Source organism: Zootoca vivipara, chromosome 1 (assembly GCF_963506605.1).
Source record: "Zootoca vivipara chromosome 1, rZooViv1.1, whole genome shotgun sequence".
In the NCBI taxonomy this organism is placed as follows: domain Eukaryota; kingdom Metazoa; phylum Chordata; class Lepidosauria; order Squamata; family Lacertidae; genus Zootoca; species Zootoca vivipara.
This window is the reverse complement of record NC_083276.1, coordinates 49,462,493-49,479,166: the sequence shown is the minus strand read 5'-3', so window position 1 is coordinate 49,479,166 and position 16,674 is coordinate 49,462,493. Positions and strand designations below refer to the sequence as shown.

Below are 16,674 nucleotides of genomic sequence, written 5' to 3'. Positions count from 1 at the left end.
ATAGAAATAAGAGTTGGAAGGGACCCCCAAGGGTCATCTAGTCCAAACCTCTGCAACATAACTTCTGGCCAAGTAGAATCAACCCAACTGAGGCAGCTGGATATGAGGTTTGACAACAGAACAGGTTGGGGAACTGTGGTCCAGATGCCCAATGTTTTTTTGAATCACATTTAATATATTTCTAGGCATTCAAGGGGGAAATAATACAGTAGCTGAACAGTACACCTGAATGGAACAGCTCTGCGCCCCACCCCCCAATATCACCATCCTATTAAGAGGTGCAAAAACTCCTGCATAGTTTCTTTCCTCCTTGCTGGGGCAGGAGAGTCTGTGAGGAACTTGGCACCACCTTTGTCACAATCATCTTTTAAAGCCACAAAGCCACTCACTTTGCTTCTGTTGTCTCCAAGGATGTATGGGGTTTGGCTGTCGAAGAGCCAGATCTACCAGCGGGAGTCTGACTCTTTTTGCTTGCACGAGTGGTCTCGGGAATCGAAGGCCCCATGCCAGGAACTATGCAGAACACAAAGAGAAAGGGAAACAGAAGTTGAGGAAGGGGAGATAATTAAGCCAAATGCAGCTTGCAGAAATGCAGAAACTGCAATCTGTTCCCCCAGACATAGCAGCAGGCAGTTAAGGTTTTTTGTGTGGTTTTAACAGTGATCTGCTCCTAAGAAAACAAAAACTTCAGTGTAGCTACAGGTGGTTAACTGGGCTGCTACAGCCTGTATGGGAGCAGCAGAAAATATCGGCATGCTCTTATTTTGCCAATCTGCAACCATCCCCGATGTTATATGCACATACATTTTTAAAGTTACTGCACACAAAACGCCACTGAAATACAATGAACTTCTTTGAACCGTATTCTTCAGAGACCCATCCAGAATGCTAAAATATGCATCTGGGACATCTGGAGAACGGAAGGGAATTTCAAAGAGAAGTTTTCAAATTCACAAGGAGCCCAATCCAGAGGAGACAGGATAATGATTTCTTGCACTGATCTGAATGCTTTGACAAGACGGCATTCTGCCGCATAGGCTGTTCTATTATCTGAAGGTGGCTTATTTAGGTTTCACAGGAAAAAACTCCACAGAAAAAGTCCTCATGAAGGAGGAGCAAAAACATCGTGATTCCTGTCTGAAGGTCTGCAGCTCAAGCAACTTACCAGTTGAGCAAGGCCGTCCATCGGGTTCATCTGGACAAGCACAAACAAAGTCAGAAGCTCTGGCAAAACAGAGGTGGGTGCAGCCTCCATTACTGACTCCACAAGCGTTGGTGCCTAAAAGATGCAAACATTGTATTTGACATTACCACCAGAAGAACATCGTGTTCTGTCCTCAACTGTGGAGGCTTCGCATTCTTATCAGCAAGACACAGTGGCTGATGGTCAAGAATAATGGTTCTTGACCACGCACAAGGTTATTTTATTTATTGAAAAGCCCTTCTAAACCACTTAATACTTAAAAACCTCTAAAAGATAAAAAAAAACATTAAGAAAAGAGAACAGGATCACAAAATTCCTGTTTGTTGGGTCACTGTTGGATTGTTTGTTGGTTTGGGTTGCAGCAACCCTGGCAAGTAATCACAGGACTATACAAATAGGGAGAATAAATGGGGCACAATGCAGGTATCCTCTTTGTCTTATCCTGATATCGCTCCTTAGTCAATACCTTCCCAATTCTTCTTTTATACTGCAAAATCCATTAAGCTTGTGCTTTCTCAAAGACAAGAAGGAATTCATCTGAAAGATGACTTGTAATATTTCTTAATAAATATAACCGAATTACTTGTCCTTACTGACAGGTGGAGTGTTAAAGAGGTAGAGGTGTGTGTGTGTGTGGTAGAGGTGTGTGTGTAGAGGAAGAGGTAGAGGTGTGTGCGTATGTGTGTCAGCTCCCTACGGGGGTCTCTTCTGCAGAAGCCAGGATGTTAGGTGTCAGGAGTAATGGAGACCGACCACCACCACATGGTTGTTTTCAGAGTCCAGCTGTTTTCCTTACAGGGTAAGGAAAGTTAATATCAGACCTTTACCGGTACTTATATGGGAACGAACAAAGGAATGTGTACGTATTACCACTGAGCAGGGGCTAACCAGCCCTACTGATCTCACTACCTGGACAGAAAAGCAGGCTGCTCCTTCTCAGCTGTGTCCTAGACTGCAGTCCATTTACTAGATCCCCTAGAAGCGAATGGGAGCCATTGAGAACTAACCTAACCAGTGCCTGGTGTGCTCTGGTCCATGGGGTCACAAAGAGTCAGACACGACTAAACGACTATAAACAACAACAAAAACCAGGAGTTTGGTTTCTTTTGTAGTGGACTTTTGGAACTGGCTTTTTAATATGTGGGTAATAGCAACGTTTTAAAGAATCTGATGCTTTGCCAGAGTGATTTCTAAGTTTCTGCCCCATTCCTATTCTAAATACCAATGGTCTTCATTCTACTAGATATCTTAAAAGAACCTTACAGGTGTTCAGAGACAAGGTGGATGGCCTCAGCCCACAAGCAGCAAAGGAGGCACAGATGCCTGAGGCTGGAGTACAATATCCGTCTAGCATGACTCAGGTTTTGCATACCAGTCTATGTTTTATTTAAACAGTATGGGAGAGGGGTAGCTAATATCCAAGACAAAAAAAACCCCTTTATTCCGGTTTTCAGTATGACAAATCTTCACCCAACCTCTAAGTTTAAAGGGAAATTGTGTAACTCCACAACAGCAGTCCTAAGTCCATGATGCTGTATTATCCATGTACCAGCCTTACCAGCAGTTGTTGTTATATTCTCACAACCACTTCCTCCCATGACACCCTAGAGTCATGAAGGCACATCTGAAGATGTGGTCAAGTGGGGGCGGGGGCGGGGAGACTGAACAAGTGATTCTCTGTGTTGCAATTTTTGCAGGAAACATTTAGAATATATTTTGGAAGATGCACCCTGTTTGACTCTCATTATATATAAAGTGAGGAAACCCAGATTGTTGCATATACCTGTCTGCCTTTGAGGAGAGACTACAATGATATCCATAAGTCCTTCAACATTGGCTAACACAGTCTCCTTATTCCGACCAGAATATTTGTCCACTCGCTGGATAGATTTAGTTTGCCAGTCCGTCCAATAGAGCCACCTGTCTTGCTGCTCAGAAACGAAGAGATAAAGGATTAGGAAGATACAACAACCATGTAGGAAGGTAACAGAAGTTGATTCAAGCAAAACCATTTCTCCAGTGTATGGCAGGAGGAGGAATGAGAACACCAACTTCTCCCAACACCCAGAAATTTTAAAAAATTCTATTTCTTTGGGAGCTCATCTATCTCGTGACATTGCAGAGTTTCCACCAAGGTCCTTTGTACCTGTGTCAAGGCAAAGGGATGCGACACTTGGCTGACCAGGACCTGACGCAGCTTCCCGTTGAGATCAGCACTCTCTATGCGGTCCAGATGAGCATCTACCCAATAAATCCTAGAAGAACAGAAAGTATGGGAAGTGAAACGAACCTCCACCATAACCTCCCACCCCCCAAAGAAAACGATTCCCCATCCTTCTTGCACTTCTTTACTGATGTGTCGCAGAAGCTCCAGGCTGCCTTAGAAGCAGATAAAGGACTTTTGCACATGGAAAGGGACTATGTTATACTGACCTCCTAGTATCATAATCCAAGGTCAACCCATTGGGCCAGCCCAAGTCAGTGTTGATCAATATCTTGCGCTCAGAACCATCCAAGTTTGCGCGCTCAATTTTAGCGACTTGTCCCCAGTCTGTCCAGAAGAGATATCTGAAAGAAACCAAACACAGGATGACACACACGCAAACACAAACAAACACACACACACAAACCACAGGCTGCTTCTGCGCCAGGTAGTTCTTTTTTGGAGATGAAGGGAGAAGCTGTTTCCTCTGAAACTTTTTGCCGCTATTATTTCCAATGTCTCTTCTTACTAGACTCCTCACTAGGGAGTAGATCTGCTGGTGGGGAGGGCTGGTGACTGCCTCTTGAAAAACATCTTCCTCCAGCTATCTGGCCAGCTGCAACCCTTCAACAAGACCAACAGATCATCTGGTTCTAAGAGTCAGATTGTAGTCCTAACTCTTCTTGGTCCAGCAACGCTCACCTTTAGGCATGAACAGAACCACAGGCAGGAGGGGCTTCAACAATCTAATCTGCAACCACCTGATGAAGTGCTACAGCTGAACAGCTGGCTGGATAGAGTGTTTGCTCATAAAGATTTGCTGGTAAAGGAGCCTACTTGGTCAACAGACCAGATGCTCCTGTAGGCCCAAGGAGGGCCTTAACTTTTGAAGCACTACTCTCGTCCCTCCATCCCATTCTGCCTCTAGTTGCCCCACAACTTACCCCTTCCTGGGAAAGACAGCAATTGCTCGGGGTTCATCCAGATTGTTACTGATTAGCACTTTCCTGCAGCTGCCATCCAGTCTTGCAACTTCAATAGTGTTGCGGCCCGTGTCAGTCCAGTAGAGGTTTCTAGCCACCCAGTCCACAGCTAGACCATCTGTAGTCTTCAGTCCTTGACCAATAACGGTTTCCATATTGCTGCCATTAAGGTCTGCTCTCCTGGAAAACAGTAGATACCAAAGAAAATAAGAATTTCTGCCTATTAAAACACCACATTGCAAGGCAGGTCCTGCATCACAAAGACCAGCTAGCGAAAGGTATCAAATAATTAATGAATTAATGCACCAAAAGGAAGCTAATGGGTTCCTACCTGATGACATCTAAGAAGACATCTGTGTAGTAAATCTTGCCATCTACACTGTCATAGTCCAGAGAGATAACATTGTTCAGCTCTGGGACAGGAACGTGAACGTCAGTGTGATCGCTCGTGTCCAGTGAGATGCGGCGGATAGAGCCTCGACTAGAGAAGAGCAGGTAGGTTTCAGGAGAAGGATCGCAGGTCCTCTCGTCACTCTTCAACTGGATACCAGTAGGGCACGCACAGGAGAAGCCTTCAGGATTTGGCAGGCAGAGATGGGAGCACCCACCATTCCTCACTCCACACTTGTTAGCACCTATGAGAAAACAAAGGAAGTCTCTCAGACTGGACTTTCCTGTGGTCCATATTAATTCAGTACTCTCTTACACAGTCCTTGTAAACAGGAGATTCTCAAGCAAAAGTAGGCACAAACATTTGTAGGCCTTGACCTAGGCTACTACTACCCACTGTACCTCAGGTATTTTTTTAAGGGTCGTAGAAAAAGTTAGAGGGACCACAGAAGGATGGAACTTCAGAAAGCAAAGCCTGCCATTGTCTCTGAAGAAAAAAACACCTCCTGACTGCACCCCCAAAATGATCAACAAGATAGGTGACAAGAGGGTCTCGATTTTGCATTATCCTTTGCCAGCACAATGGCACCAATAATGCTTTATGAAACTGTAGGGAAACCCTAGCAAGATGAACTCCTGGCAACTAAATAAACACACAGAGCAGGTACTTGAGAAGGTTGTAAGTGTAAGGATGACAGCTGGTTCAAATAAGATGGAAGGCTTCAAATTCAAAGTGCTTGAGTGGTTTGAATGTAGTTTGGTTAAAAAAAAAAGTTTGAGTAGCTAGGATTAAGCAAGGCTTCCCAACTCAGTGCTCTCCAGAGGCTGCTGGAACTAAACTCCCACCAGCTCCAGCCAGCAAGGTCAATGGTCAGGGTTGATGGGTATTATAGTCCAACAACAACTGACTGACACAGGCTGGCAAGGCTAGATTAGGGAATGGAGCAAGCTCTGCAGAAAAAGCACAAAGGCCAAGTAAGAATTCTGACGGACTTGAAGAAGAAATGCAAAGAATTAAAGCATTGCAGTGAACAATATCTGGGAGTGGCATGGGGGTGCAGAGAAGAAGTAAAGAACCCCCTGGTGCCAGCTTCTAAGAGGACTCTCCAAACAATGTTTGGCTTGATGGAAATCGGGGGGGGGGGGCGACGACTTACCCAGAGGGTGGTTCCTGTCAATAGCCTGGATGTCCATTAAGCCAGGCAGGTTTGCCCTGACTAAGATGACGTTAGCACCTGTGTTCTTGTCAGCCCTGTGGATGCTACGTGTTTGCCAATCTGTCCAGTAGATGTGGGAATCCAGCAGAGTGAGGCCGTAAGGGTGCTGTACTGGAGAAAGCAAGGTGCGGCGGTTTGCACCATTCAGGTCTGCAGCCTCAATGCGCTGAAGGACAGAGATGGAATGTTTATTCCCTTTTTGAAAGACAGAGAAAATCCCCCAGAAAGCTGAAAACAAAGGCCCCAGATAGCTATGATTCCAAGCTACCATATCAGAAAAATCTCACAAGCATACTTGGTTATCTCTTCACTGGGCAACTGTAGCTGCAGTTCATCAAGTGACAACATGTGAGCAATACCCATCAAAACACAGTGTTTGAGGTTAACACCAGGCAACATGGAAGCCTTGCCTTTGACACTTGAATCCTGATGGGGATTTCTGATATGGAAGTCACCAGAAGATGTTGCAATAACTGGCCTCATTTGCATGTTACAATAAAACACAGTTAAACTGCTCACAATGCTTCGCTCCTGCTCCCGGCTGCACCAGGAGAAGCAAGCAACAAGTCTTGGTGCATTGTGCTGTCTGAACCCAGACTCCGGGTCTCCAAGCAAACCACAAGTGGTAGCCAAGCTTTATTCTTCACTTTGGGGCAAACAAGCCATGATCCCAGGTTCAGATCGACACAGGCCAAGGGGTCATGGTTTGTTGCTCCTGGCACAGCACAGGTAGGAGGACCAAGGAAGGAAGGGAGCAGGGAATTTCTGAGCAGGATGCACTACAGCAGGCATCCCCAAACTTCGGCCCTCCAGATGTTTTGGACTACAATTCCCATCTTCCCCAACCACTGGTCCTGTTAGCTAGGGATCATCTGGAGGGCCGCAGTTTGGGGATCCTTCACTACAGCGAATGGCTTAGCAGCTCATTCATGCTCCACCACAGTTGAATGTCAGACATTAATTATGGTTTAATGTGTGTGCCATTGCTACTGTTGAGCGATGAACCTGCACTTATGAATTCCCTTAGCCCTCAAGGACTCTTTAATCCCTCTCTTCCTTCCCTCCTCCCTCTTAATCCCCACCCCTTCCTTCAGATATAAAGTTCTGAACTCCATCCCAAGAAAACACTCCGCACGCCTTGTAGCAGTTCCAACCTCAGTATGTGCATCAGCCCAGAGCAGTTGTGATCCAGCTCGATCCACAGCCAGTCCATTCGGCCATCCCAGGTTGTTGTTGATAAGCACCTTGCGCCTGGAGCCGTCCATGCCAGCTTGTTCCAGCTTGGCGTTCTCTCCCCAGTCTGTCCAATACATAAAACTGAAGGAAGAGGAAAAGCCAGTAAGCGACCAACTGAGAAGGCTGCATGGGAATAATTCCCATGTCTTCCCACCCTCTGCCTTTCCCTTGACACCAAGACGTACTACAGCCAGCACTCACCCCATCTCGTGATACAGGGCAATGGCTCTTGGGCTGTCCAGGTTTTCCCATACCAAAACTCTCCTCATTGACCCATCCAGGTTGCCCACTTCAATCCTTTTGGTCCCTGTGTCAGTCCAATACACTTTGCGACCGATAGCATCCACTGCTAGTCCATCTGTGGTTTGCAACCCTAGTAAAAAAAGTAGGAGCAATGTCATTGTTTCTTGCTACTTACTAACAATCACATTTAGGATCTTCCCTCCTTAAAAACGCCCGCAAGATTCGCCAGGCATTTCTTACCACAAATATTCCTACGGTAGGTACTCCATGAGTAAACTCCAGAGAACTGACTATGCTATTAAGACTCTGCTCACATCACCTGGCAAAATCCATCTCTGAAAGCAGCCTGGAGGAGTGGCTATTCCAGCAAAGCATCTATTACCTGTAGTAACGATATCTTCATACTGAGATCCATCTAAGGCAGCCCTGCTGATCTTCCTCAGTGTGCTGTCCGACCAATAGACCTTTCCTGAGGAAGAAATAGGAGAACATCAGCAACATCTACGCAGAAAATCCTAAAAATAGGCATTAAGGAAGTAGCATTAGCAGACAAGGGAAGTAATGGGGGAAGCCATTTTGGTGTGCTTTCGTTAAGCCCAGTTAAAAAACAACAGTGCTGCCTGTTATTGCAGCACAAGAGATTTACTGATGAAACGCACCACTCACAGGCATTATGAAATATATACAGTGGTACCTCCACTTACGAATAACTGTACTTACGAATTTTCTACTTACGAATGGAGCTCCGTCCACCATCTTGGATGCGGTTTAGATAGGATTTTTCTACTTACGAATTTTTAGATAGGGTTGCTTCTATTACGAATTTTTTCTTCCAATGCATTCCTATGGGATTCGACTTACAATTTTTTTCAGCTTACAAATGTGCGTTCGGAACGCATTAAATTCGTAAGTAGAGGTACCACAGTACTCTTAAAAAATAAACACATTGTGATATGCTCTTCAAAAGGGCAGAAGCTATAACTGTATTGGCATTACATGAAAAGTTAGTTATTAGTATGTTTATTTCCAAAAGCATAAGGGATTTGTTTTGGAATATTTCTACTTTTTTCCTCCTCCTCCTCTCTCTCTTTTTTTTTACTAAAGACCAATTCTCAGTCTACATCTTAACAATTTGTAGATCAGGGATGGAGAACCCAAGGCTTCCACATGTTGTTAGACTTTTGAGTCCAACCAGCCCCCACTGGATCAGTGCTTAAAATGCTTAAATGACACATTTCAGACCTTCTTGAGGATCCACTCCGATGGCAATAGCATTTTTCATGGTGACATTGACTGAGACAACTACGTCGGCAAAATACGGGATGTCAAGCGAAACCAGCCGAATATCCGACCTTCTAGCAAAGATCAGGAAGCTAGACATGCCTGCGGAGTTGAAGACAAGAATATATTCCACATTTAACACTGTTCTACTCAGCAGTCTCAGATATGCCATCTCTGAGCTAACCGAGAAGCAACAAGGATATTTTCAAATATTGTTTTTGAATCTTATTTGTTTTTGGTGCTTTAAAAAAAAATAAGTTTAGTAGTTTTATTGTATGCTTGTACATTGTCCCAAGACTCATGTGAAGGGCAATTCAAGAATTAGTAATTGCCATCACAATTGCCAAACATAAAAAAAACCCTCCAGGTAAACATTTCTGCTAAGGATGTCACTGGGTGATCTGTTACAGACCACATATATGGTATGACAAAGGGGATACGGAATGAAAGAGTAGAAGCAAGAGTTACAGCTCTAGGGCTCTGAAATGAAGGTTGTGCATCTTCCATGCTTCTTGTGGCACAAGCATAGAAATTGCTACTTTGAGCATGCATTACTTCTCATCCTCAGAAAATATAGGACTTCTGGTTTTCAGGGGACAGCATCTTATTTCCTTTTCTGGATCTCGAGCTATGTCTACCATTCCTTTGGTGTCTTTTGCCCTGCTGGCTATCTTAATAGCCAAATCTGCTTTGTTCCATTGCCTTCTGACGTTCTTTTCTTTACCATAAATCCTAAATGTTCAGGCAGAATTATGCTAATTATGCCATATATTAAATATGCACAATACAGATGAAACTTGGAAAATTAGAATATTGTCGAAAAGTGCATTTATTTCAGTAACACAACTTAAAAGGTGAAACCAATATATGAGATAGATGCATGACATGCAAAGCAAGATATGTCAAGCCTTTACTTGTTGTAATTGTAATTATTTGTCATTAGGCGGGTCAATTATAAATGGAATGTAATTTATGAAATGTAATAGCGATGTTTATTTTTGTATTATTGTAACTATTTGTTTTATTACTGTGAAATTTCCAAAAGAAAGCATTTGTAAAAATAAAAATAAAAAATAAGTTGCATTACTGAAATTATGACAAATAATTACAATTACAACAAATAAAGGCTTGACATATCTTGCTTTGCATGTCATGCATCTATCTCATATATTGGTTTCACCTTTTAAGTTGCATTACTGAAATAAATGCACTTTTCAACGATATTCTAATTTTCTGAGTTTTGCCTGTATATTCTGATCGCAGAATCTGGGTTTCCCAAGATTAATTTGATGGGTGTATTCATACCAAGAGCATTTTTATGTTTCCCAAGGCTATGTGGCCCCCTCCAGACGTTGTTGGACTCCAACTCCTGCCAGCCCCAGCCAGCACGGCTACTGGTCAGGGATGATGGGAGCTGGGGTGCAACAAGACTGGTTATCCCAGTTGTAGGGCTTTGTACTTAGAGGCCTATCAAGAGCAGGCTGTGGGGATTAGAGACCCAGATGCTGCAGAACGTGAGGAGACCTACCTGGTAAGCAAGTCTTGCCATCTGGCTGTAGGTTGATACCGGTGGGACAAGTACAGCTGTAACCTTTAGGGAGAGGAGCCAGGAGGCAAAGATGACTGCATCCACCATTATTAACTAAGCATGCTGTATGTACTGAAAAAAGGGAGAAGAAAACAATGCATCACGAAAAGGCCAGACAGAGAAGCCCAATGCACTCTGGGAAATGATATATGAGTTGGGAAAAAAATGTTTGAAGTAACTTTTGTGAAAAAATCCGAAGCTTTTTATATATATATATATATATAAAAGAATTTTAGACTGAATTTTAGACCCATCTGAATATAAATGTAAGCTGTAAAAAAATGTAAAAAGAAAGAAAGAAGCCCAATGCAGAATATGTCAGGAATAACAGCAACAGCATGCTTCAAAATTCTACAAGCATGCATGGGAACAGAAACAGCACAGAGGAGCGCTTTCCATGAAAATAAGTCACAAAGGATTCATTCGCATGTACTTTTTGAGTTAAACGTCTGTCAGGGTGCACAGTGCTTAGAATCACAGAATTGTAGAGTTGGAAGGGACCCTGAGGATCATCTATAGTCCAAACCCTTGCAATGCAGGAATAGGCAGCCATCCCATACAGGTTCTCTAGCTGTAGGGTCAGGCCAAGCAGCAAGGGATGGCGTATCCCCTCCCATGTACCTGAAGGCCTGTGGCGATGGAAGACGTGGATGTCCATGAGGTTTTCCAGGTTGTCCTGCAGAGTTTCACGATTCTGCCCTGTGCTTTTGTCAGCACTCTGGATGCTCTTTGCCTGCCAGTCAGTCCAGTAGAGCCGAGCTCCATAAAGAGTAAGCCCAAAGGGGTGAGGCAGGTTGCTTCCAATCAGCACCTGTCAGTCCCCGAAACAAAGACCCGCAAGAGGTTTTAGTAACAACACACAGCCGGCATGGCAGCAGGGACTAAAGGGGGCTGTTTTTCAGTCCAAAGAGCCACATATCCATCTGGGCAACATCCCAGGGGCCACATGCAATTGGTGGGTGCAAGCAGAGGCAAAATGTGGCTGTGCAACAAATTTTGCCTTTGTACAGCAGCTTGCATTTTACCCTCTCTATCCTCCATCCAGGCAAGCAAAAGGCATTATCAGAGTTGAAGGACACATTCCAGCACAGGGGGTGTAAAACAGGACCAGGGAGGGTTATGGCCTGGAAAGAGGTCTGAGGACCAGGCAGAGACCTGGAGGACATATTTGGCCCCTGGGCCCCAGGTTCACCACCCTGCAGGTAGGCTGCAGGTAGCCTCAACAATGGATCCACCCCTCTCCTTATACTTTTTGCAGTATGCATTCTTCACTCAGGTGTAGATTGATTTGCCTGTTCAGACAGACATTATTTTATTTTTGATTTTTTTTGGTCAGTAACAAGACGGTCCCTACCCTCAGGCTAATTATCTAAGCAGCCGAGACCTTTTGGAGACCAGAAGCGAGTTGCATTGGACCAAGTGGCAAACAGACTGCATTTTATCCCCAAGCAATTCCTATTTACAGCTCCTTTCCCAGAAGCCTTCGATTCACCTTGGCTTTCTTACCTTCCTGTTGCTGCCATCCAGGCCAGCGTACTCAATTGTCTTCATGCCGGCATCTGCCCAGTACAAACGATGAGATTCATAATCAATGGCTAGTCCATTGGGCCAGGTCAGGTTGGAAGAGATGATCACCAAGCGGTCAGAGGCATCCATGCCCGCACGCTCAATCTTCGGGTTAGCCCCCCAGTCAGTCCAGTACATGAATCTGCACGCACACACACAAACACACACAAACAAAAAACCTGCATGTGACTTCTGTTCCTTTAGTGGCAGAATTATTTCCCCCTGTCAATGAGCTCCATAAACATACTGGCAAGTGCTTTCAACTTTCATAGTGACTACTCTCCTAAACCAGAATCTGTACGCCCTACTCTAAGGCTCCATGCAAAGGAAGAGTTTTTTAAAAAAGGCTGCCAAGAGATCCCATTATCATGTGGGCCTCCTCTTTTCTGCAAAAATGAGCCAATAGAATTTCACGACTTTCATTCCTAATCTATGGAAGAAGAGGAAGCAGTTCCGAACTTCCATGTGCCATCAGACCATTCCATGAACTTCAGCAAAGTAAAACAACACAGTTTCTCTTCAGTCTGCTTTTGTAGGCAAACCTGCACTGCTTTCTCACTATGTCTCCTTCCAGGTAGTGACAGTAAGCGGTATGAAATGGCCATAACCAGAGACGGAGCATCAGGAATATAGGAAGCTGCCTTGTGCAGATTCAGGCCATTGGTCTACCTAGCCTCACTATTGTCTACACTGACCACAGTGGCTCTACAAGGTTTCAGGCAGGGGACTTTTCCAGCACAAACTGGAGATGCTGGGGATTGTACTCGGGACCTTTGGCATGCAAGGCAGATCTTCTGTCAATGAGCTACAGCCCTTCCCAAAAAGTGAAGGTCATAGAATTATAGAGTTTGGATCTAGTCTAACCCCTGCAATGCAGGAATATTTTGCCCAACATGGGACTCAACCCTACGACCCTGACATTAAGAATACTGTATCATGGTCTACTGACTGAGCTATCAACCTTAAAAAGCTAGGAACGGGTTCCTTTTTCTTTCTGTGGGACCTTGGTGAACTAAGATATGTCCCTATTTGCCATCAGAAAGAACATTTCAAACTCCAGGTCAGATAAGGGCAGACTAGTTAAAGACCAATGTGGTTTATTTGGCTTTTGCTCATTTCTTTTACATTCTTACTGAAATTACACCTTGTCCTACAGGCAACTCTGGCCAGGTATGCTTTGGCCCCTTCTGTTCTTCGCTTGCACATGAGGAGTCAAGGATGTTGGACACGGAGGAGGAGCCTTGCATTAGGGTGGCTGGACTAGGGCAGTCTGGTCGCTCCCAGTCCTGCTGTTTTAGCAAAGCCACCCACACCAGCATCCAGCCCCCCCTCCCAACCTTTCAGGAATTGCAACAGGGACCTCGCAGGGCAGCGGCATGAAAAATTTAAACATAATAGCACAAAGGAGACCCTGCTATGCAGACTCCTGCGAAAGCAGCTTCTCACCCTCCAACAGGGTCCACCACAATATCCCTGGGTCTGTCTAGATTCTCCCAGATCAGTACAGTCCGCATAGTTCCATCTGTGTTAGACACCTCTATCCGGTCCGTTCCTGCATAGATTAGAGGAAGAGGATGGAAAGACCATAAGCTCCAGAGTCATAGGGGAGACCACTAAAGAGAAATATCTATACAAAAGTATAGTCTCCACTTCACTCCCATCCCATCACCCAAACAGAAAATATCAGCAAAAGTTTGCTTTAGAATCCCACTCCACATCTGTACAAACTCTTAGTCAACTAGGCTGTATTTTGAAGCAAGCTTACTTTAGAAGCAACTTCCACTAAAATCAGAGAAACAGAGGACCAGATGCTATTGGCATAATTAAATGTAAATCATTTCCTGGACTGTACCACTTCAGGCTGCAGGTGAGGGGCTGCATGTTTTGAACACTACACCGTGAGGGGGGTGGGGAGACCTCTGTGCATAGAAAAATAGCATGTCAGGGACAAATGGAAGCTGGATCATCTCTGTACCCAAGCACAGTTTATTTTCCACATGCAGAGAAAATAAAGTATGCTTCCCCTATGGGGAAGCATCCAAACATGCAGTCCTCAAGCCACAGTCTGAAACGGCTTGAGGAAAAGCTTTAATTCTGTGGTTTAGACAAACAAATCCATATAGGAATCAGGTGCACGGCAAGATGTTTGAAATGTCATGCAAGGATATTTGTGCGGCCATTGAGAACATCCTGTGGAAGTTTCCTATTTCAGAACTTTACTTTCTCAGATTATTAAACAGGAGCTCGTACTCCCTGAATCTGTAGGAAAGCAACAAACCTGCATTTGGACACCATGGTTTAATTTTTAATGTGAAGAAAATGAGTCTCGCCTACCCCTGAGCTATCCCCCACCTCCCAACATAGTCACAAGGTGTTTGGCCCATTTTTGAGTAACCACAACTCGCTGTGCTGTTCAAACCTTACGAAACTGATGAACCTTGTTTCAAAACAGCCAACTTCAAACCACAGTTTATTAATCCAATTCATTTCAACAAACCATAGTTAAGATTGACCACAGTTTACAGTTCAGATGTGACACATTAAAGTAATAGAATTTGGGAGTGGAAGCTTTCATTATTATCCTCACAACCATGCTGGAGGAGGAGACAGGAGCGGGAAGTAATATGGCAACCAGTTTGTCTGTAGGGGAGGGTATATTGTTCATACTTCCAAATATGCATTATTTGGTATGGCCCAGTTAGGATTTTGGAGGCAATCCTCCAGAAACTAAGGTGGTTTTAGATAGTCAGTACCTGCATCTGTCCAGTACAACTTGTTGGTGACCCAGTCCACAGCCAGACCAGCAGGGCTTTCCAGGCTGCTATCTGCCACAACCTAGCAAGAAACAAAAGCAAGAAGGAATCTTAGGGGGAGAGAGGGGTACCCTTAACAGACTTGCTGCTGGATCCTGCTCAGCAGCAGAAAATTGTACTAGCCACATTCAACTACAAATGGATGTTCCTAGATAACGGAATATCAACATCAAAGAGATGGATGCAGAACAAATTAAGACGTAGCATGCCATCATCTGGCTGTTTTGATGATGAATTGTGGGCACACGCGAAAGACGATTAGAGAATTGATGTGCGCTAGCGGGACTTAAAATTTAATTTGCCGCAGCTGTTTGAGAAAGGTGCAGTCTAATTATCTCCTGACAGTCTAATAGATCATAGTCTAGCTATCTTCATTTCACTCATTTATTGGATGTCGCAGATGCCCTCATTTCAATGTTTGATTGCATTAGCCACCCACAGGCACTTGCAAGGTGGCATGCCGGTTTGCAGCCAAGCCAGCCATACAGAGAAGTCAATCAAACCGAAATATACATCTTCGAAAAGGCTTAAATTTCCAAAACAACGCTGCGCGGTGCCTCACCACCCTGGAAGCACATTACCTCCTGTCCCGTTCCATCCCATTTTGCCCGACTAATGGAATCAGTGCCGACGTCCGTCCAGTAGACATAATCATCCTTTGCATCCCAGTCCAGGGCCACTGCATTGCGCACATCGGCCAAGGGGATGACGGCATCAGACAGGTCTTCTGTGTCGAAGCTGATACGACGGATGTCCATCCTTCGGGCAAAAAGCAGGAACTTGTCAAGACCTGATCAAAGGTCGAAAGGTCTTCTTTTAATTTCTCTAAGTTTAACAACATGGTAACAGACAACAGAAAATTATCTCGTTACGTCTTAAGCTCTGCTGCATCCATGCCCCTTTTGCATGGACTTCTATGATACATGTATCCTATATAGTGGAGGACAGGCAGGGCATAGCTAGCCATTGGCAGAGGATTCTTGGGATGGGGACGGAGGAGGATGTGCTGCTGGGAAAGTATCTCCCCAAGGGCAGCAAGACAAAACTAAAGCGGGTTGAAGGTCCTTCTAAAAGGAGGAGGAGAAGCATCCTTTCACCAGTCTCCCATATAAATAAGAGATAGGTCCATCAAGCCTAGTATCCTGTATCTCACAGTGACCAAGTTGATGCTCCTGGAGAGCCCAGGAGCAGGGCATGAAAGCAAATTTGCCTTAGTAACTGGCATTCAGAGGTAAACTGCTTCTGAATCAGGAGGCTCCACGTTAAGCGTCATGGCTAGGAGTTGTTCATAAACATACACCCCATAAATTATTTCCTAATTAATTTATAAGATTTCCTATCTGTCCTTTGCCTTAAGGTCGCAGGACAGGCAACAACAGAATATACTGAGGTCCAGCGCCGAGGGCCTTCTGGCGGTTCCCTCACTACGAGAAGCCAAGTTACAGGGAACCAGGCAGAGGGCCTTCTAGGTAGTGGCACCCACCCTGTGGAATGCCCTCCCACTAGAGGTCAAAGAGAACAACAATTACCAGACCTTTAGAAGGCATCTCAAGGCAGCCCTGTTTAGGGAAGCTTTTAATGTTTGATGGATTTCTGTATTTTAATGTTTGATGGATTTCTGTATTTTAGAATTTCTGTTTTGTTGGAAGCCGCCCAGAGTGGCTGGGGGAACCCGGCCAGATGGGCGGGGTATAAATAATAAATTATTATTATTATCATATACAATTCTAAAACAGATTAAACTGTTACAAGTATAAAACAGGTGAATCCTTTCCACATGGAAACAGAATAGTATAAATTCAGTATAAAATTTGTCTGAACCCTGTTCAAGAAACAACTATGCAAGTGGCATGTGATGGTATATTTCGTAAGTGAATTGTGCATTGTGTCTTTTGTCTGTCTCGAATCATGAAGGATTCCATTAGGTGACCCTGAAATCTAGTATGACAT

General features: G+C 44.4%; 1 protein-coding gene across 3 annotated transcripts in view; it reads right to left on the bottom strand.

The window, feature by feature from the left end:
• Positions 1-16,674, bottom strand: part of LRP4 (LDL receptor related protein 4) — a 101,847-nt gene that overhangs the window by 9,603 nt on the left and 75,570 nt on the right. For all 3 annotated transcript variants that reach the window (XM_035115069.2, XM_035115078.2, XM_035115085.2), the window contains exons 17-34: positions 15,306-15,514; positions 14,665-14,746; positions 13,358-13,463; positions 11,852-12,053; positions 10,967-11,156; positions 10,286-10,417; positions 8,719-8,859; positions 7,859-7,945; positions 7,435-7,606; positions 7,152-7,314; positions 5,938-6,163; positions 4,722-5,025; positions 4,352-4,570; positions 3,638-3,772; positions 3,351-3,459; positions 2,988-3,132; positions 1,166-1,279; positions 390-513 (exon numbers count right to left, since the gene is read on the bottom strand). In XM_035115069.2, the coding sequence (XP_034970960.2) occupies positions 390-513; positions 1,166-1,279; positions 2,988-3,132; positions 3,351-3,459; positions 3,638-3,772; positions 4,352-4,570; positions 4,722-5,025; positions 5,938-6,163; positions 7,152-7,314; positions 7,435-7,606; positions 7,859-7,945; positions 8,719-8,859; positions 10,286-10,417; positions 10,967-11,156; positions 11,852-12,053; positions 13,358-13,463; positions 14,665-14,746; positions 15,306-15,514 (2,860 nt within the window). The remainder of the gene's footprint in view (positions 1-389; positions 514-1,165; positions 1,280-2,987; positions 3,133-3,350; positions 3,460-3,637; positions 3,773-4,351; positions 4,571-4,721; positions 5,026-5,937; positions 6,164-7,151; positions 7,315-7,434; positions 7,607-7,858; positions 7,946-8,718; positions 8,860-10,285; positions 10,418-10,966; positions 11,157-11,851; positions 12,054-13,357; positions 13,464-14,664; positions 14,747-15,305; positions 15,515-16,674) is intronic.